Source organism: Monodelphis domestica, chromosome 3 (genome assembly GCF_027887165.1).
Source record: "Monodelphis domestica isolate mMonDom1 chromosome 3, mMonDom1.pri, whole genome shotgun sequence".
In the NCBI taxonomy this organism is placed as follows: Eukaryota; Metazoa; Chordata; class Mammalia; order Didelphimorphia; family Didelphidae; genus Monodelphis; species Monodelphis domestica.
The window spans coordinates 485,694,448-485,716,928 of NC_077229.1; the positions used below are offsets into that span (position 1 = coordinate 485,694,448).

General features: G+C 43.7%; 1 protein-coding gene across 1 annotated transcript; it reads right to left on the reverse strand.

The window, feature by feature from the left end:
• Nucleotides 1-3,041: 3,041 nt before the first annotated feature.
• FOXD1 (forkhead box D1) lies at nt 3,042-22,120 on the reverse strand. Its single transcript, XM_056824744.1, has 3 exons — nt 19,428-22,120; nt 8,100-8,171; nt 3,042-6,173 (listed from the first exon to the last, which is right to left on the reverse strand). The coding sequence occupies exon 1, from the start codon at nt 20,942-20,944 to the stop codon at nt 19,430-19,432; it is 1,515 nt and encodes a 504-aa protein (XP_056680722.1). The 5' UTR covers nt 20,945-22,120; the 3' UTR covers nt 3,042-6,173; nt 8,100-8,171; nt 19,428-19,429.
• Nucleotides 22,121-22,481: the final 361 nt, after the last annotated feature.

Consider the following 22,481-nt stretch of genomic DNA (forward strand, 5'->3'; position numbering starts at 1 on the left):
ACCAACAGAGCAAGTCAGAGAGATTATTCCAAGTCCAAGAGATAAATCAGCTCCTCCTTCCCTGGTGTATGACAACCAACAGAAGTCAAGTCCAAGCTCAGACACAGTTGGCTTTTGCTTTCAACTATTTCCTGGTAACATTCCAAATGGAACCTTCATTTGATTGACAGGTCACTACTCAGCCACTGCTCTTGTCTTGCTGCATGCCTTTGGGGAAGTCCTAGGTTCAAATCTGGCCTTAAGACACTTCCTAACTCTGTGACCCTGGGCAAGTCACTTAACCCCCATTGCCTAGCCCTTACCACTCTTCTGCCTTGGAACCAATACACAGTATTGATTCCAAGACAGAAGGTAAGGGTTTTTTAAAAATGAACAGTTTCTCATATAATCCCCTTTCTTATCTTTTTTTTTAATATTGAGATTCTTGCCTTTGTTAATTATTTAAGTTCATTTATAAGGAGTGAAAAAGAATATGATAAAAGTAATAATAATGCTTCAATATATCAATGACCTAGGATTACACCAGTGCTGGTAGCTTCTGCACGGATACAGATCACAGCACCCCTAGGAATGAGTCTTCAAGAATTGCTTTCTGTGGCCATAATGACTACAATAACATAAATGAAAACACTGATTAGTTATAATGAGCAGCCTCTGTCCTAGACAATAGATGTAAGATTTAAATTAATATCAATAACTCCAAGTATTCTTTTTATAAAGTTTATTAATAATCACTTGAAGTAGAAGAAGTTAAAGAAATAGCAGTACAAAACCTAATTAACTAAAGTAAGACCATGTGTGTAAATTCTCCTGCCTGGCTCAAAGCAAGCTTCAGTAGATGTGTTACAGGGGAGAGAGAGAGAGAGAGAGAGAGAGAGAGAGAGAGAGAGAGAGAGAGAGAGAGAGAGAGAGAGAGAGAGAGAGAGAGAGAGAGAGAGAGAGAGAGAGAGAGAGAGAGAGAAGTGGGCATGATAATGAACCAACGACGATTGCCCCTCTCCAGAAATCTAATTATCAATCCATTACCTGCCACTTCTGTGGGAAGAAGGGCCACAATACGGTACAGTGTAGAGCTTTTCTCAAGATTATAGGAAGGAATACTCAGTTTAATAACAACTACAGAAGTGATAATTATAGAAATAAATATAATTATGACAATGAAAACCACAACTTCAGGAATGATGACTATAGGAATGGATATTGGGAGTTATCCCCAAGCAAGAATATATTTGGTTTAAGACAGAATCGGTAAAATGACTTCCTCTATCAGAATCAATATGTGCTGGCAGGCCAAATTGAGGAATAATTTCCTTTAAAAGCACTTTAGCAACAAAAGCCGCCATGGCTCGGGTTGCAGAAAATGCTTCCGGCCATCTGGTCAGTTGATCTACTATGACTAGACAAAATTTATAATGTCCGGCCTTTGGCATTGTTATGAAATCTATCTGTAGGTGCTCAAAAGGTGTGTAAGCCAGAGGACGCCCACTGAAAGCTTTGCCACGAAAGGCGTGTTAGTTATATGCCTGGCAGGTAGAGCAGGTTGAACACACTTTAGAGGCTATGGTAGTTATACCGAAGGCTATCCATACTCTCTTAACAGAGTTCACGATGCCCTGGGTACCAAAGTGACCATTTTTATCCACAGATTGACAAATTTGGTGATAGAAACTTCTAGGGAGCAGGGGTTTCCCTTCAGACGATACCCATACTCCATTAATCTGTTTTGCTTTAAATTTTTGTTTCCATTTTTCCACTTCCTTTTCATTATAGGCAAGTGATAAATTTAAATCATCAGTGGTTGTTAATGTTAAAATTAATCCAGGTCCTTCTATGGCTGCTAGCTTTGCATCTTTTGCATCTACTCCGTCATTTCCTCTAGAGACAGGGTCAGAGCCACCTGTATGGGCAGAGCAATGAACTACAGCTAGGGTTTCAGGCAGTTTGAGAGCAGAAAGAACTTCATTAATAATTTCTGCATTAGCTATGGATTTTCCAGCTGAAGTTAAAAATCCTCTCTGGAGCCATAGCATCCCAACAGTGACAAATGCCAAAAACATATCTAGAATCCGTATAAATTGTTGCCTTTTTATCCTTGGCAATTATACAAGCTTGCTTCAGAGCTATGAGTTCTGCTCCTTGAGCGCTAATGTTAGAAGGTAGTGAAGCTGACCATTCAGTGGCAAATTCTGAGACTACGGCAGCTCCAGTGTAACGTATGCCATCCCTCATAAAAGAGGAACCATCGGTAAATAAAATCAGATCTGCATTGTCTAAGAAGTGTCCAAGAGGTTATCTCGAGGCTTTTCTGCCATGGACACTAATGTTTCACAATTGTGTAATGGTTCTCCTGAAGTTGGTAAATCTGGAAGCAAGGTGGCAGGGTTAAGAGTAGTACAACGTTTTAAAGTAATGTTTTCACTATTTAATAAGGTTATTTCATATCTTGTAATTCTCTGATCCGAGAATGCCTGTGTTCTATGTTTTATCAACAATGCTTCTACCTCATGTGGGCACATTATTGTTAATGGACATCCCAATACTAAATCAACAGTTTTTGTTACTAGTAAGGCTGTAGCAGCTACTCCTCTAAGACATGATGGTGCTCCTGCTGCTACTGGGTCTAGTTGAGCAGAATAATAAGTAATTGGGTGCTGAGAAGGTCCCAAAGTCTTAGTTAACACGCCAGAAGCTACTCCTCTTCGCTCATGCACATACAAAGTAAATGGCTTGTTGTAATCTGGGATGCCTAGAGCAGGGGCAGACATGATAGCCTTTTTTAGATCTGATAGAGCTGACAAGTGTTCAGGCTCTAATTTGAGGGGTTCAGGAACTGAATCCTTTGTTAATGCTATAAGGGGTTTAGTAATGTCCCCATAGCAAGGAATCCATTGTCTGCAAAACCCCTTATAGCATTAACAAAGGATTGGGGGGGGGAGAGAGAGAGAAATAGAGAGAGAGAGAGAGAGAGAGAGAGAGAGAGAGAGAGAAGAGAGAGAGAGAGAGAGAGACCAAAACTTTATCCCATATACATATGCACACAGTGTGAGCATTCAGTGTGAGCACACAAATGGAATGCTGGGTAAAAGAGTCCTGGGGAGCAAATTCTATCCACACATAGATGATGAGACACAACTCCCTCTTCCTCATAAAAGCAGGGTACTATGGGTATAGAATATTGCATCAAATATCAGACACAGTCTATTTTTTTAAGCCTCATCTTCTGACATTGTAACAACTCTAAGACAGAAGGGTAAGGGCTATGAGATGGGGATAAGGTGATTTGCCCAGGGTCACACAGATAGGAAGTATCTGAGGCCATTTTTTGAACCCAGGTTCTCTCAACTCCAGAACTGGCTCTCTATCTACTGTGCCACGTAGCTTCCATGTTGATTTTATTTAACTTTTTTTCCTTGTTACAAGGAAAGGTCCAATAGGGAAAGAGAGGTATATACAGAAACACTATTGCAAAACAAAAGACAACCTTCAAATCTAAAAGACAGGGTTGCTATGGCCGAACAATTCATCATCCTACAGCTGGTTGCCTAGTGATGGGCCTTTCTGAATTTGGCTGGGCTGATCCTGGATCAACAGATGTATAGTCTATCACCAGACCTTTCCATCTTGATATGACCGATACTTGTACTCCCTTCATTAGCATCAAGTTCAAGAATCCAGAGCCATTTTCAATTAATAATGAGGCAACAGAATGAGGCAGCTGCTAGAGAATCATCATTATCATGATGTAACCAGCATATTGTTTGTAACCTTGTATGATAAAATGGAAAATATATATTGTAATCATAACATACCTGATGAAAAAGAATTACAAAATGAAGCATCTTCCTTATTAATTGAGAGAAAGGTGGTCTCAAAGCCAGGAAGGACCTGTGTTCATGTCCCACCATTGGCACACCCTAGCTATATGGCCACAGAGGAAGTCATTCAGCTTCTCAGTGTTCTGGCACTCCTTTAAATTGCAAAAGGTTCTTCCTCACCTAAGAGTTATCTATATCTACAAAATCACAGGTTTAGTTCTGATTTCTAATAATAAGTAGAAACAAATTACTGTAAAGACAAATGCAGCTGGACCATCAAAGGCACAGAACCACTATCTTTATCTCAGAAACATACTCTGAAAGTGTTTGCTATTGGCAGAATCTTGCCTCAATGGAATGTTATATAAACACAAAGTAAAACTGAAAGGTCTTTTAATTAAGATTGGAAGTGGCTTGCTGAGTAGATTTATTTCCGTCTTCATCAGGCAGAAGGTTCAAAAACAATGATTGTCCTTTTCATAAAGTTTTACCATGGTGTAGGGAGTAGCCTTCATTTTAAAACAATTTTTTCAAAGTTTATAAACTTAGATGAGGCCAGACCAAAGTATAAACAAAGCAGCAAAGTTATTTTCAATCTGTTATTTTCTTCTAATTCCCAGTTCCTGGAGGCACTGACTGACCTGATGATACAAGATCTTGATTGACTTCCCACATGACTGAAAGCACCAACCTTCATGTGGGAAAGGGGACTAGATTTCAAATTGGATGGTCAGAGCCTCTATTAATTACTCTAGTTACTCTGGATGGGTTGTACCAATTTATCCAAATTCTCTGGTCTAGTATTCTTTTTGACCAACAACATTAATTTGTGAGACAGCTGGCAGTGGAATTGGGGGAATTATAGATTCCAGGACCAAGGCAGGCCGTAGTACCCATCTTGATGACTACTAGTGCCTTCAGGACCTTCAAAGAATAGTTTTCTTCCTGACCAAGGAAACTGGCCCCTTGTGTAACCAGATGCTGACTGCTAGGAAAAGAAGCTTAATGTTACATAGATACCAAGTCAGTAGGTCAGAAGAGTGATATGCATGCCCTCAGAACAAAAATCAAAGCATGCAAAAGATATGCTCTGAGTATTGTACAGAGAATTTAGAGAGACATGGATAGAATTCATTTTTTTCTCTCTTTTAGATTCACTTCTTTATTTCTTTCTAAAGTGCTCGGGCCTTTAAACACTGCTCTTATACTGTAGTATTAGTATTGGAGGAACTGAAATATTCCCAGAGGAAGAGGAATCCAATTACAAAAGCAGCTTGTGGCTTCTGATCTCTTTACATTTACCCATAATTACTCCTCGATTTTATTTAAATGTAAGGTGGTTTATTAGTAAATGTTACAGTGATATTGAAATAACCATGGATAAGTCTTTTACATTATTTCCCAGCTCCTGTCTGTCCAACCAACCTCCTCCTCCCATGTATAGTCTCATTCTCTCTGTCTGTCTCAGTCTCTCTGTCCATCTCCCTCTCTCTCCCTCCGCTTTACCCTGCCTGATTGTCTGCTTTTAAAATGTAGATTTGAATAAAGCTTTCAATTTTTGTAGAATTTGATCTCCTATTTTTTCTCAATTATGTGACCTCCTGTTTATGTTGTTATGAAACAGAAAGAGGTTTGGCTGTTAAATTACACCCAGAATAAGATCTTGGCTTTTCATTTCAAGTTTCTTAAGATTTCTAAAACTTTGCAGATTTCAGTTTTCCCCTGTGCAAATGAAAGTATTCCTCCTTTTTCATCCCTCTTCCACCCCCACCCCCCCATCCTTCTTGCCTTGGAAGATTTGTTCTGTAGCAATCTGGTGCATATTTTAATTGTCAAATTAAAATATCGTGAAGCACTGGTATGGAAGCAATAAAACCCTACTTGGATCAGCGCTAGCCTAAGAAATCACACGATTCCTCTTTCTCACATGGCATCTTTCATTCCCTTGTTTTTGAAGTTTGGGTCCAAGGAATTTTGCATGCTGCGGGTTGACATTTAGTTAATAGCATCTTTTCCTGAGGTTCCCATTTTCTAACCTAACAAGATTAAGAACAGTGACCTGATGATATTTCTTTGTACATCTGGCTCTTTTCCATTAAGGAGGATTATAGCAGAAGCAGTAGACATCTTACCCTCCAGGTCACCTCTCTTCTGCAATACAAAGCAGGGTTCCAAATCTGTGACCCTCATCCTCCCCCCTCATCTCCCTACCCATCCCCCCCAAAAACACACCTACTTTCTCCACCACCCTACTATACCATCATCGGAAAGGAGATTTCAGTGAATCAGGTGTGTCTCAGCTTCTCTGGTGGGGGATGCCTCAGGTCTTAGTCCTTGGTTTCTTCTTGATGCTAAACCCTGGGGGAGAAAACACCACAACCAATCTTATAAAGGGGGAAGAAGTCGGCTCTTTCTTTGAGTTATGGTTGCTATCACCATTCAGATTATCAACAATATTAAGGAACTGAACCAAATCAGATTTAACGTCTTCAGGAACAGGAGCGTTATAGGGAGAAAGGAAGAGGAGGGAGAAATGAATATATTGAACCTTGAGAACGTAGGAGGTGCTCTGTAAATGCTGTTACCAATAAAATCTAAATACACTTGAATTGTCCCCATGCTGTCACTAGCTAAATTATGCGCTTCGCGCTCCCTTCACCAAGCTCTTTTCGCAAAAGTGACAATTATTTATGCAGGCTATAGACCGAAAGGTAGGGAAGCCTTCTCTAGACCTGACGCATACTGGGTGCCTTTTTGCTTCTCAGTCTATCCTTCCCCAACCCAAAGGCTCCTCTCATTCGACCCCCAAGGAGGTGCGTGCTAATAAGAGAAGAGGGTACAAAGATCTAGATAAGAGAGGGCACACGGAGAAAAAGAAAAGGAAACAAACCGACTGCCAATGCAAGGCAAAGGGGGGTCTTCCTGGAGGGGAAGAAGGCAGCAGCCTCTTTTGCCCACCCTGCTCCCCCGACTTGTCCGCGTATTGTCCTGAGGAGGGGCTATTGGTTAAACGACCCTGTAGTTGGGGTGAGAGCCTAGGGGCTGGGACCGGATGGAAGAGTGGGTGGCTGAGGAGGGAGGGCGCCGAGGACTTTTGTCTGGGAGAAGGCAAGCTGCGACCCTGAAAGGGCGGAAAGCAGCGGCAGAGAGGACCTGTGTGCGGGCTGGATCCCGGGGTTCTCCCGCGCGCTCTCTCGGGGCCCCTCTAATTAGAGAGGGGATGCGGGGGGGCGTGAGTTCCCAAACGTTTTAATCGAGACTCCTTTCAATGGCCGCGGGACAAATGTAGCCACTGTTACTGTGTACTGAATGGCGGGCGGGTCGCCAGGGCCCCCGTCGGCCCCCCCAGCGCGACCATTCAGGCCTCTTTTCACAGGCCTGAAGCGCTCTAGCTCCCCCCGGACCCGCCCGGAGACACTCCACGGAGCTACTAATTAGTCTAATTAGAAAGGTGGCTTGAGGGATGGAAAGAAGACCGAGTTAAGTTAGGGAGATGCTCAATGCTGCCAATCTCGGTTGGGAAGCAGCTTATTCTTTCCGCAAAGAAAAGGCCCTGGTGGAGGAGGGTCCAGACTGAGCCCGTCCCGCCCCCTACCCGGGCCCGGTGGAATCCGGCCCGAGCCCTGGGCTAGGGGCGGGTGCTGACCTCGCTGGTCCCTTAGCCCCACAGCCAACCTTCCCACCCCTCCCATCCCCAGCTGCCTAATCTTCCCCAGAGAAAGTCTGTTGACGCCGAGGTCTCAAGGGCCGAACGCAAAGATTTAGGACTAGGAGAGGTGGGAAAGAAAAATCTATAGGGCTGTTGTGCTCTGACCCGCAAAGTTAGCTGCGAGGCCCGCTTCCAGGAGGGCCTCTACGCAAGATAGAGGGGCCCGTTTGGGCACCGTCTTGGAGGGGCGCTGGACACCCAAAAGGACATGTATGCACGCTCGAGAGAACACACACACACACACACACACACACACACACTCACACACAATTACCTCTCCCAAACTCTTAGGTCTATAGAATTAAGAACTGGAAAACTGAGGCCTTGTGACTTCCTCAAGGTCACTCAATTAGTACCAAGCAGAGCTGGGATTCCAACTCATGTCCTTCGAAATTTAAGCCTCTTTCTTCTACAACAGAGCAGGCTGCGTGGTCCCAGCCAAACACGAGGCTTATGTATGATAGCGTTGTTCACTCAACTCCACCCTTCTTTTCATGGTTCGCTTGCACCTATAAGCTCTTGCCCTGGGCACTGCCCTTTTTCTCACTTCACTGGAGTCTTTCCAAAGAACCCACCTTCGACTCTTGCAAAATTCGGCCTCAAAAAGGAACCTCGAAGGGTCACCCCAGCACCAGCATCCAGAGCACCTGAAAAAAAAAATCAGACCCAGAGGGAATAGAGTTGAAGTGGCAAGGCACTGTTTCCTCCTAAAAAGACCTTCGGATCAACACAATTGGGAATGGTGTCTATTCCTCTTGGTGGGCAAGTTCGAGGGGCTCTCCAGAAGTGGGGCTGAAATGGAGGGTGACCCAAGGGGAAAGCTGGGTGCTGCTGTCTTAGTAGACAGCCATGCAGTAGTGAATGCATGAAAGAGTTGAAATGACGAGGTTCGGGCTGTGTGGCCTGAAGGGATGATTTTATCATCAGAGAGGATATTGGGGGGGGGGGGATGGAATCCATTTGAACAAGACACGAGACCCCACGAGGCCCTCTCTGCAGACTACTAACCCCTCTACGGAAGGATAAATACTTGCATGGTAGCAATAAGACCGTTCTTTCTTTAAAAAAAAAAATCCGGAAAACCCAAGAAGAAAAAAAAACAAAAAAAACCCTGGTTTGGGAAAGAAAGGCACGGAAACTTGATTGCAAGCTGCTGTTTGGTAGTGTTCTTTATGGGTTCTTTTTTTCTTTAATCTCCTGTCGCCAACCCCCACCCATAGTTATCTATTCCATTTCTATGGGAATGGAAATGCGTAAAGAACCCTGAAACCTGGTTCTCAGACCGGCTGTCCCGCTTTTGTCTTGAAAGGAACTGATCTCTGCATCTGTCCTCCAGCCCGTGCCACCCAGAGCTAGGCTGGGGAAAACCGTTTCCGGGAGCCTCTTGCCCAAGGCCCAGTGCATTCCAGCGCTAACTCCAGCCCGCCGACGGGCGGGCGGGAGAGTAGAAGATAGCGCGGGGAAGGGAAGCAGCGCGGGTGGTTTCAGGAACACTGAACCTTTAATTGGACTATAAATCAGGCAGGGGAGTGCGGTGGAGCTTGTGCAGGTGTAAAAACAGAGGGAAAATCCTGGTCGGATCAGCCAAAGCGCCCAGGCAGGTCAAAACCTCTTGCAAACTAACATCTTGATAAGTCCGCTGACAACAAAATAAACAGTGGAGAGAGCCGAGGAGAGGAGGGGAACCCGAGAAACCCGAAGCAGCGCTTCCAACACAAACCAATATTGCTATTCCTTGCTCGAACTGCGCAGGCCACACGGATTTCGCAAAACTGCGAGTAAGAGAGGCAAGAGTCCCTCCACCAACTGCCCTCCCATCTGAACCCCATTTTTGAAAGATCTGGAGTTGTTTACTTTAGCTTCTTAAGAGAGTTTTTAGAAAGCAAATGCTGCTTCAAAACCACTGCATCTCTAGGGACTGAGCAAGAAGCAAGGTTCCTTTTTATCTTGTGCATAGTATATTGTCCACCATGCCATACGCCTGGGCGTGTGATAAGTGTGTTATTACCCCACCTTCGAGCAACGTGTCAGCATGGGGCGCGCTGACACACGAGAAACAAATCACTAGCTCCCATTTCATTTCCAGGGGCTGACGTTTTGAAAACGCCGCCCGGCCTCAGGCCGAATGAGATTACAAACCAAATTGAAAGGGTCTAGGAAATTAAATACAGTACACTCACTACTCGGGAGCGAAACCCTGTCAAATCCCGATCACGCCGTTGGCACAAGCGGTGAACAGATTCGCAGACAAAGGAAAACAATAGAAGTCTCGTTAGATCATTTTTCTGGACATTGTTTATGGTCTGAAAGGGACCAAATCGTTTCAAAATGTTGCCAGTAAAAATGATCCTGTGTGGAATGCAACTAATCCTTTTAGGTTCCTGTCAACTGTTTCCACAAAAGGAATCCGATTTTTCAAATCAAAGATCCAAAAGTCCTTTGGGGAGAGATTTATTACTTGCCAGGGCTTTGGTTACACGAATAAAAGCTAAACCATCATCCCACCTACCCCCACCAAAACTAGACCCTGTCCCTTTAAACGCTGCCTGGCGTGCCAAGCAGACCCGCTAGAGTTTGTGTGACAATCCTCCAGGGACAACAGACTCTTTGGGGAAAGGAAGGAGAAAAGAGAAGGAAGGGAGGCAGAAAATACAAATTCCCATAAACCTTTGAAAAGCAAACGTGAAAATCCAAGCTTGTTTTTTATAATAATAATAATCACTTTTATTATTGTTGTTGTTGTTGTTGTCTTTACCTACTAGTTTGGAAAAGAAGTTAAAAAACAAAACCCCAAATGGCTCACCCTTGGCCAATGACTAGCGAGGGTGAGCTTAGAGGCTAATCCTGCACCCCAGCAGCGGGAGACAGGTGCAAATACCAGGCTTTGGAGCCTGGGCACCCAGCAGCCAACAACGTAGGGAGAGTCTGGGTCTAATCAGGTTGGAAATTCAGAAAGGCTTGCCTACAATTTTGGCGGAAGAAATTTCCTTATCTCTCTCCCCACAATCCCCACACACGCCAAGGTAAATATAACGGACTGAGGGTTACAATGAACATCCATTCTCTGAAATTTGCAGTTTTAATTTTTAAAAAGCATTGCTTTGGGAAAGTGAGCAGGTTTTTTTTTAAAACTAGCAGTCTATGCAGTTAGCATTTTAACGATTTTGCAAGAACTCATAAATCATCCACTATATACATACGTATTACAAGCATGCAATGACAAGTGACTAGTAATGACTAGGTCTTATTTTCAATTCATAGTATTGAGAGCAAGGTTAAAGAGGGCTCTAGGTCTGGAAAATTTTCCCCTTGAGAGTGCACAATTTTTTTTTCAGTCCACATTTCAATAGTGCTGCAAGACTTAATGTAACCATGGAAAAATATTCTAAATTTAAAAAGACTTACGAATTACTTTTCTCACAATCCCATAAGACCAGCATTGCAGTTATGTTATGTTCATTTTACAGGATGAGAAAACTGAGGATCTGAGAATTGAATTCATGTGTCCCCAAAATCACACAAGGACCATGGAGCAGAGAAACTATAATATTCCATTGTTACCTATTATCTTCTTAGAAGTGCAATTTTACAATATTGGCCTCTGACTTAGTGAGGAGACTATCATTACCTGTTGAAGGAGTCTGGATCCAAGAGCAAGGTGCCACTTTAAGCTACTTTTTTGATTTTCAGAAAGAATAGCCAGTTTGTGCACTACAAAAAGACCATTTTTAGGAAACTCGTGGTGTCGAAAAGAAGCTCTTAGAATGGAGAAGTAAATGAAAAGATCTTTCCTCCTGAATTGTTTCTCATCAAAATGATGGGCTTCTCTTATTACCGGAGTGCTCTTTCTCCTCAGCTGCATTGTGGTAGGGACTGTTTCTTTGATTTCTTTGAGAAGTCAGGAGAAGGGATAAAGTGCTCTGGAACACAGCAGGTGCTCAGCAAATATTGACTGACCAAAAAAGTGTGTGTGTGTGTGTGTGTGTGTGTGTGTGTGTGTGTGTGTACTAGAAGTGAATGAGGAGGATACCTAGATAAATTAATAAGGAGGTGAGGTGAGGAAAAGACAAGTAGAGACTGGAAACCTGGGCTGTTGTTAGGTTTTTTTTGTTTTTGTTTTTTGTTTTGAACTTGTGGGGAAAGTGATCTATTCTAAATTAATCTCTAGCCTCTTACGTAAACAAGTGCAATAGAAATGTCCTCATCAATTGTCTCCAAAGCTCTTTCTATAAACAACTGTCAGTATGTCCTTGTCAGCTATAGTTGGAGCTTTGGAAGTAATGAGTTTTTTTGGTTTGGAGGTTTGTTGGTTTGTTTTAATGTGACCACATATTCTCCTAAAGTGACGTAGGGATCATTAGTCTATACTCCAGAGCATACAGAAAATTTGTTTTCTGTAAGAAAAGGAGAGATAGGAGAGGCAGGAGGAAAAAGGAGGTATGGAAGCAATTGAATACTACTTTATATGTTTATAGGATCTATTCTTTATGAAGCATATTTAGTGATACTTTTAATTTCATGAGAAAGTAAATATATATGAAACCCATGGAAATTTAACTACAAAGTTAATTTAAACCCAATCTCCTGCTTTCCTTTTTTCTTTATTTTGAGGGAAGGTAGGGGATAAGCTGGAGGCATATTTGTAGTTAATTTTCTGGCATTTTTCCCCCTCCAAGATCTTTCATGCTAATGGGACATGTCTGCCACTGTCATTTTCATTTAAGTGAAATTCTTCAAGTAATACTTTAAGTGAGAAAGTTCCTTTTTAAGTGTCAGGTTATTTTTCTTTAACAGTAAATGTTCACAGTGGACTTTAGAGAAAATTAATTCCTCTCCATTTACTGCCAGAAAATCCCATGTTTTAGTATGATTCAAATCAGTAGTATGATCCTGTTGGTGATGTTGAAAGCAGAAGTTCCATAGCAATTATGAAGAGATGATCTATCTGTGTGGCAAATCAGGTCCTGTTCTAGGCTCCCCTTTTCTCTCTCCTATGTGGAGAATTTCACCACTTTGTCACTGTTAACAACATTCTAGTTACTTGATGGACCCAAATACCAGTAGTTACAATCAGACCTGATCTGAAGGTATATTCTTGTACAGAAGGTCCCAGGTACTGTGAAAATTTTTATTACTCTGTGAATATGTAGTAGCACATGCTACAAAAGTTTGCTCGGTATGTACAGACAAGTACATGACTGTATTGTGTATGCAAACAACATATTATTACAATACAATATATTTTATTTTATCTGCATTCTACTTAGGTTAGATGAGACTCCCTGTACTGGTAACATCATACACAGCTGGAAATGCCTCTTTATGAAAAAGATACCTAACTCTCAGAGTAAACTGGGTAGAGGCTCTCTTTGGACTCTTCATCTTAGCTTTTGAATCCTTCCATCTTTAAAGAAAGCTCCCAAAAGCTACTGACTGATTTCTCTACTGGAGAGAGGTTCTAAGGTGGCCACATTTGTGATTTTTTTTTTAATTTTGGGTCTAGAACAACCTAAACCACAGCACAACAAAATGAAGACAGAGACCATAATGAAGGGGGAGTACATAGTTATTCTGATCTTTTTAAAACAGAAATCCTTATCTCCAGGAATCTCCCCAGTCATCAGTCCTTGGTAAGGTATTGATAATGACAGGAAATGAAAGAAGGGTAGAGAAAAAAAGATGAAGGAAGGAAGGAGAGAGGGAGGGAGAAAGGAAAGGAAGGAAGAAAGGAGGAAAAAAGATGTTACAGTGTTATAGTATAGTACCTAATACATTCAGCTGCCTTAACACCTAAGAGCCATCCCACTAATTCCAGCATAAAGTATTCTGTTGGCTCCTGTAAGAAAGCAACTAGTTACTAAGGGCACATTAGTTCCTATCCCTAAGGTTACCCAATTGAATGGAAGCCTAACAGAACTGACTTAGCTTCTGGCTCTGTTGGGTACAGAGAGCCCAGAGAATGAGTAACCCAGAGAAGAGGGTTGGGAAGGTCAGGCAGGGAGTGAAGTATTTCATCTTTCATGATAACTATTACAGTTTGAGTCTCTAGAGAGTCATCCTGCCTAAGTCCCACTCTGTGTACAGTGGCCTTCCTTCTGCAGGAGAGGGCTACATGCATCATATGTACACTATTCGGGGGGCAGTGTAAACTAAAGCCATAGGGAAAAAGTCAAGAAGGGCTTGTTGTCATTGTTGTTGTTTCTTTCCAAAGGAAATCAAGTGACAAAGTCTTAAACACCTTTATATTTCCAGAAATCCATTCCTTCCAGGTAAAAGTTCTCTCTCTCTTCAATCCAAAGTCTTTAGAAGTAAAGAGGATTTCTGGGTCACTGTGGAAGCTAAATCTCTAAAGGCTAGCAAGCAACAAAATGACAAGCTGAAAGGGTGGGAAAGGGATGCAAGTAGATACCAGTGGGGAAGATATGGAGGTACAGGGGATTGCCATAGAAGACAGGAGAGGGATTACCACAAGAGACCTTTTACCAAGAACCCTGCAAGGCCCCTCTGTCTGAAAAGTTCTGAGTGTCCTAATCTAGGTCTTTGTTTATTAGAGAACCATTCATTCAAGGTGGATGACATATTTATTATTACATATTACATATTTATTAAGGATGACTTTGAAGTGAAAAAATTGGAAAAGAAATGGTGGTAAATGTAGTTTGGTGGTGGGATGCAGAGAAATGAAGCTAGCAAGAATTTGCTTGTGGAACTGTCTTGACCAAATAGCTATAAGGTGAGCTGGAGGGCAGGCATAGGTGAGAAAAGGGAACTCAGGCAAGAATGTAAAAAATAATGTTCCAAAAAAAAAAAGTTAGGCTTTCCATACAACTGACGATCGGGTGCCACTTTAAGAAATAGAGAGATGATGAAGATGATGGTGATGGTGATGGCAATGACAAAGACACTAGAGACAGTAGTGGTTATTTGGTAATGAGTTCCTCCCACTGTCCATTATTGGCATAGTCCTCATCAACATCTTCTCTCTTAAAGGCAGAATCATCACCTTTTACAAAATCATTCTAGAACACTGTGGATACTGTACAAGCATGGTTACGATACCCCATCAATTAAAAAATGAACACTAGTAGCAATCAATAGTTTTCTAGTGAAGATACAGAGGAATGGTTCATTTGGGTTTGTTTCTTGTTGCTGAATTATAATAATTACATCTGACTTCTTTGATAAAAGGACAGAAAACGTTCAGAGAAGAATGGGTCAAAAATGAAAAGAAGTGGCCTGAAATCCTTTTTAAAAGGAAAAGATGTGACATGAAAAGAAATAATGTGAAAAATGAATTCAATTAGGAAAGCCTAAGCCCCAAAGTGCCATGCCAGCTGGTCATGATCAGAATCTCCAACTCTTTCTGACATATGTAATATTATCTGAAACTGTGGAGGTATTTATTGTGGGAGATGAAGGAACCAGATTTTACACCAAACATATTTACACATTTGCATTCATGGCCTTATAAATACACCATGTTATACTTACTGGCCATGACATCAAACACATTTACCAAGGGAAAGCATATGCCCAATTACAGTCACAGAGGATGAGAGAAAGCAAGTGGCAACTTAGGGAGTGTTTCTGTTTTTGTTTGTGACCTTGCTCTGCCCACTGAAGAGCCAAACAGGGGCAACAGAGAGAAAGCTACCACCCCTTGTTATCTGCTCTCAGCCTGGTCTAGTTCTAGTCCAGTTCCAAGGGTCATCCTTAGCATCCTAACTGGGCCTCAGCCAGCCCCTCAGGCATCTCATTAGAAGGATCTCTGGCCAATTTGAAGTTTCTGATGTCTTGTTAAAGTGAGTTGTGAGATATTTGGTTTAGGTTGGACCACACAATAGGCTTTTTTTTTTTTTACAGTGACAGAAACAGGTACAAACAAAATATTAAGAAACAGTGAAGAGTTGTTGCCTTAGCGTAAGTAGAAGACCTTAGCCACACAAATCCTCACTACCTTTCAGCAGCAAAACCAGACTCCCAAGGAAGAGCAGTGGCAGAAACAGTAGTATTGGTGGTTTCAGCAGCAGCTCCAAAGTCTTTAGCTAAGCTAGGAAATCAGAGCCACAAGAGCCAGAAAAGGGGGGGGGGGGAGCGGGCAGGAGAGCATAGACTCAAAGCTCTAGCTGGCACAATCTTTAACAAATGATATCAAGTCAATATGACATCAAAATAATTATCTCCTTAATTCACTCAGAGGACAGGCATAAGAGAGGAAATGGGGAAAGTCCAAGGAAACTAGAAGTCTTTTTCTCAGAAGGAAAAGAAGGTTCCTTATTCCAATCATACTGGAAGAACTATGATAATAAATATATCAGAAATTATAGTTCCATCAGCAAAACCTTTGAATGTGAAAACTCTGCTGAGTAGGGGGATGCTGAGAAGGGATGTACAAGGATACAGATTGCTCAGCAGGTAAGAAATGGGAAAGGACCTCACATATTTCCTTCCCTGACTTTTTCTTTTTGTTATTTCCCCCCTCATATTCTTTCTTCCTTCCTCTATTCTTTTTTAGGAGGCAAGGAGAAGGGCACAAAATATACCAATAATGTCCTGGGCAGCAACGTCTTCTCTTTTTAAAAGAAATAAATATCCAATATAGAAAAAGAAATAGAGGAAGAAACATTCCTGGGTCGTGACACCATGTGTGGCATAAGGAGCAATTCAATCCATAAGGACTTCATTATGCTCGCAATAGATAACATTTGGCTAAATCCAGCTCTCGATTAAATCTCTGCATCACACCAGTACCATAAATTGAGAAGTTCCTTTTTGTGTGGTCCTTCTTGGGGAATTGCTTGAACCATTAGCCCTATATATTCCTCTCCCTTATTAACAGCAATTCCCTCTCAATTCAGCTCATTTGTCTTGGAGCTTTACCGGGATATGACGGAGATAGAGAAACAAGAAGAAGAAGAAGAAGAAGAAAAAGAAAAAGAGCCGGGTTAATGAGTTGTAGCAAATCCACACTTTGTAGTGGGGAGGAGGAGAGAGTGACCAATGTTTGTTCAATTGGTTTATTTTTAGAGGTCCAGCCGATTTGTGAAGTCTTGTTCAACTAGGCTTCATCCTCACAAACACACAAACATCCTTCTGTTTGCCTTCAAAGAAAAGGGGACATAGCGCTGGATTTGCATGCGAATATAGAGCTCCGGCGCAGAGATGTTGTTAGCCCCATCAAAGGCTGCGGGGTCGGTCGGCCTTTGTTTCAGCACCTGCTAGGCCAACCCAGCCTGACCGCTGGCCGCACACTACGGGCACACGGCTCAGGGATTTGGGCCCGCACTGTCCTGCAGGGTTTGCAAAGCCGGTGGCAGAATCAAAAACCTGGAGGAGAGAATTGTTGAACCGGCATAATGCAAAACCGTAACAGCTAGTGGAACTGGTGGGAGTCATTATTTGCATTTTCATTTCCGAATAGAGTAGAAGATTAAAGGCAACCCATCTCTAAATCATGTACGCACCCTTTAGCCCCGTGGACTACACTACTGTAAACACTTTTCTCTCTGTTGCACCACAGGAAAAATATGAGGCCAAACCGATCTTATAAGTCTAGAGAGACACATTTTCATTCCTTTAAAATGACAAAAAAAAAAAAAAAAGCAGGAAATATGCCGTACTTTGTGGCCTATGATAAGGTCAGGATTTAGCTTGCAATTACATACTTTCAGAACATTCACACAGAATCTATCTATGACGATAATATTTAGTCCTTTTCGGCAATTACTTTCAGATCGAAGTTTCTGATCTTTCACTAACCAGAAATTTGTATTTCTTTAAAAGTGATATAGTCATATATCATATGTCATATATAACCATTTTAAACTTCTCCCTTTGGTTCTGAATTACTTGGCATTTAGGGGGAAGAGGGAAGATGGTGGTCTTTAAAATATTTTAAACTTGTATTTATTTATTCTACAGTGATTCTCATCAGGTTCATACTATTTTTAAAAATATCATTCAACTTTTTCTAAATTATCCCTGGGAAAGGTTGAATAGCCTCCTTAGGAATGTTTATTTATAGGTAGTTGTTTTATTTGTTTCTGTTTGGAGAGAAGAGGGATAGGAATCTTAATAGTGACTATAATAATCAAAAGATTTTACCTTTCTGGTATAATTGACTTTAAAATGAAACTATTTTTAACAGTCTATATGCAGATTAAAGCGGAGAGCAAATCTGCAAGTCTTTATAACATGTGATTAGATATGCAGTGTAAAAAGATCAGATTTGTTGATTCGGCCTCAGCTATACTCTACATATTAAATATCCTATGTTTAGAATTACAAGCTGTTTTTTTAAAAGTTGCTAAAATATTTGTGCACTTACATTTTTCAGTGAACTAGAAGTTAAAGAAGACTTTTCAAGAATATTTAAAACTTTTAATTCTTGGATCACTTATACCTAAATAAATATGATTAGTTCAATGAAACATTTCACTTATTTTATTTGGGAGCTTTTTTTTTTTTCAATGCGATGTAGTTTAGCTTAAAGTTGTGTTTCTTTTTAAAATAAAAAATAATTTTCAAACACATTTTCTTTTTGTTTGTGGTCAAAAAAGCAAAGAGAATATATTGTAGATGTTTAAAATTCATTCTCTTTATAAAATCACCTAAATTTAATTATTATTTTATTTTCTGTTACTGTTGCAGTATTATTGGAGACTACATTTTTAGTATAGGCTCAGAACGCATAATACTGTGCTGAAAAGTGGGTAGTAGTAATTCCCCTTAGAAAGTAAGGGCCAAAATTAGAGGTACTATTCCCACATCATCTCTTATAGTAACTGTCCTAAACCTTTTGAAGACTAATTATAATCAAGCCAGTTAAAATACATTCCTCAATGATTCATCTACTTCATTTGTAGTAACACTTCAAAATTATTTCTCACCACCTTTTCTTTCCTCATTTCCTGTAGCTTGGCTGAGAGAAAAACAAGAGGATTTTTTTAGGATTTTCTTGGAAATTCATATTTTGTTCCATTCTACTGCACACTAAACGTCCCTACTAAGATGGAATCTTTTTATATCAGAAAAAGAAAAAAATCAATAAGAAGGGGAGGAGGCCAATCAATTATTTTTGGTGGATTTTCTTTGAAAATTAAAATTTTTTATTTCCAAAAATGTGTAAAAATCTTACATTAGAATGGTACAATAACAGTTGCCGGTAAATTTTACAATATTCCTTGTAAAGAATACGCATTCAGTACAAAATAAAAATTCCATAAGTCTATTATGATACAAAACACAGGTTAAGATAAGAAACGATAATCTTGACTTTTTTCTTCTGTGTAAACGTTAATCATTTTTTCCTTTTTTATAAAAAAAGTACACCAGACAAGTGTCCTAAGATGAAAAAGTATTGCTTTGCTGCTGTCCCTCAGGACCTTTATTATTATTTTTCCTTATTATTAATCTTCTGTACATTATTGATTTTGAACCCTTGGACCTGAGAATCTCGAAACCACAAAAGGGTTCAGAGATTTATTTTATTAATATTAATAATAATAATAATTAAGAAAATTTTAAAAAGCAACCAGTTTCCAGACACGGACACCGCCACCAGCCCTCAATCCATCATCCGTCCACATGGTTTCTGCTGCTGCAGCATAGGACTGGCTTTGCATAAATAGAGGGCACCGGGAGGGGAGCCCGGTCTGCCGCCCGAAAGAACGTGGTCTCGCTGGGAGTGGGGGTGGGAGTGGAGGTTCCAAGGAGGTCAAGGTGAGTTAAGGGGGAGGAGTGGGAACAAGAGACAAACCACTAACCCCCACCAAGTCAGAAAAGTAAGAAGGACCCCGGATATCCTACCTTCTTTCTTTCTTTCTCCCCCCCCCCCCCGCCCCCGCCATCCCCTCCAAATCGGTTTGTTTGGTCTTTTAAAGGAAAGAAAGAAAGCGACAAACCATTAACAGTTCGAAATCCTAGCGGTCAAGGTCTCCACGCCGGACAAGGCGGTCCCTTGGTGCAGTGTCCCCAGAGCCGCGGAGGACGAGGAGGCTGCGGCGGCCGCGGCGGCGGCTGCCACCAGGGAGCGGGTGAGCGCAGCTGCGGGCACCACGGCCGCCTGCGCTGCGCAGCTGCCCCCGGGCGCCGCGGGAGAGGGCGACAGCGGGGACGAGGATGAGGACGAAGAAGACGACGAGGAGGCGGCTGCGGCGGCGGCCTGGGCGGCCTGGGCGGCGGCAGCGGCGGCAACGGGACCCAGACTGCCCCCGATGATGCTCTCGATGGAGAAGGGAGAGCGCGCCAGGCCCTGGCCAGCCCCTGGCTTGGCCGCCGCCTGCAAGGAGCCTGGCAGGCCCGGGCCCAGCGGGGGCGGCGGGTAGCTGAAGGCGGTCCTGGCCAGCTCGGCTACCGCCCCATGGGCGGGCGGCGGGGGCGGTGGTGGCGAGTGAGGGTGCGAGTGCGGATGGTGGTGGGCCGCGGCGGGGTGCGGGTGGAAGGCGGCGAACAGGGCCGAGGGAGGCGGGTAGGGCTGCAGCTGGAGGCCGTAGCCGCAGCTATAGGGGCCGTAGCCGTAGGCGTGCGGCGGCGGCGGCGGCGCAGGCGGCGGCGGTGGGGGCGGGAACAGGGCGGCTGCGGCGGCAGCGGCGGCAGCGGCTGCGGCTGCGGCTGCGGCTGCGGCGGCAGCAGCGGGATCTCCCCCGGTCCCCGCGGCCCCGGCTCCCCGCAGCAGCAGAGTCTCCGCGGCGGCGGGCGGGAGCAGTGGTTGCCGCTTGAAGCGCTTCCTCCGGCGCAGGAAGCTGCCGTTGTCAAACATGTCGGCGGACTCCGGGTCCAGGGTCCAGTAGTTGCCCTTGCCGGGATTCCCCGGCTCCCGGGGGATCTTGACGAAGCAATCGTTAAGCGAGAGATTGTGGCGGATGCTATTCTGCCAGGCGGGAAACTTCTCCCGGTAGTAGGGGAAGCGGCCGCTGATGAACTCGCAGATCTCGCTTAGCGTCAGGCGCTTCTTGGGGCTTTGCAGAATGGCCATAGTGATGAGAGCGATATAGGAGTAGGGCGGCTTCACTAGCGGGTTCTTGGCCCCGCTGCCGCCTCCCGCTCCTCCTCCTCCTCCTCCTCCGACGCAGCCGCCGCCGCCGCCGCCAGAGGCTCCAGCGCTACCGCCTCCGCCGCCGCCGCCACTACTCTCGCCTCCGCCAACCCCTGCAGCTTGGCCCGGTCCCGGGATGGCGGTGGAGCCCACAGTCCCTGGGGAAAGCAGCACGTCCTCGTCCTCCTCGTCGTCCTCTTCCTCCTCATCTTCCTCTTCTGCGTAGGAGCGACGCCGCCGCCGGAGCCCCGAACCGCCACCAACGCCACCGCCGTCGTCTTCCTCCTCCTCCTCTTCCTCTTCGTCCTCGCCCTCCCCCACCACATCAATGTCGGTCTCATCCGCAAGTCCGGAGGCATCGGACATCTCCGCGCTCAGGGTCATGGCTCTTCCTCGGCGGTGGCAGCGGCGGGGGCTGCGGGGCGGCACATAGGGGCACGGGGCTCGAGGCACCGGCCGCGCCCCGGTGCCCGGGGGCGAACCCGGCCAAATGGAGCCAGGCTGCGGGCTGTTCTCGCTGTTGTGTTGTTGTTGTTGTTGTTGTTGTTGCTGCTGCGGCTGCTGCTGCTGCGGCTGCTGCTGCTGCGGCTGCTGCTGCTGCGGCTGCTGCTGCTGCTCACACCCGGGAAGCTGGGTCACTTGGGCCCCCCAACTCTTTGGATCCTAGAATAAGAGCGCTCTCCCCCTGCTCCGCTTGTCCTCTCTCCTTTTCTTTCCTTTCCTCTCCTCTTCTCTCATCTCCTTTCCTCTCCTCTTCTCTCCAGGGAACGTGCACAAACACACACTCACTCTGTCACACACACGCCCTTAGGCAAGCACCGGGCACTCGGAGAAGTTGGCTTTCTCCCCCCTCTTCCCCTCGAGCGCTCCCACACCCACTCTTCCTAAGGAGGAGGTGGCAAAGCTGGGGGCAAATGAGGCTGGGAGTTCGGCGCGCGCGTGTGTGTTGGGTGAGAGTCTGGGGAAAGATCTTGGAGAGGTTGGGGCTGAATCCAGGAGAGGGCGGACCTTTCTCTCTCCTTATAGCAGAAGGGGGCCTGTCACATGGCTTCTCACGTCACAGCCACCGCAGGGAACGGGGAAAGAATCCTAAGAACACATTCCTAAGCCAGAGATAGAGTTGATTCGTACGAAAAGAGAAGTGTTTGGGGGAAACTAGCAAGAATTGGAGATGGAGAGACACTATTCACTCTTGTAGGGGGATGGACCTGAATTTATACACAATAAAGTGATTACAAGTAGTATGGGGAGGGTACTAGAAAAATTTGTCGTCTTTCCTTCTTTTGCTAACTTTGGCACCCAACTCCGATCCCAGCAGCAAACCCTAGAACCTACAGTTTGGCTTAATTGAACTCTGGTCAGTGATTTCCAGAGGAATCACACCCTCTGAGGAACCACTACTTCTCAAAAAATGGGTGCACTGGAAAAGCAACGTAGTCCTGACTCCCGCTATGTAGTCTGCTAACGATCCCCTGTCCAGTCCTATGGGGAAATGTATTTGCTCCTTATTTCATCAAGAATGTGAATGTTATTACATATTACTATAAAGTTATTATCTGATAACCATTTTTTTCAGTCTCCGCAATCGTTCTCTATAAATGTTCGTATTCCTCGAACTGTTGGTTTAAGGTCCCTCCTCCCATTCCTTTTGCCCGTTTTTATTCACTAAAAGATGTTTCCTTTCAGTTGTCCCAAGAAGGATACTTTATGCTAAAGCGCTTTCTAGAAAATGCAACTTTTCCAAAATAAGATAGATTTTTAACAGGGTCAAAATATTCTTGAAGACAACAGAAAATGCTTGGATAAAAAATATTTTCTTGATAGAAACTTAAGATCATTTCTTGATAAACCACTAATAAATTGGAGCTTCTGGAAAATAGACACCCTCCATTAGAAAATAAGATTGGTAATTGGAACACAA

Coding starts and splice junctions, on each gene's coding strand:
- FOXD1 (XM_056824744.1), bottom strand. CDS start 20,944: ATGACCCTGAGCGCGGAGATGTCCGATGCCTCCGGACTTGCGGATGAG.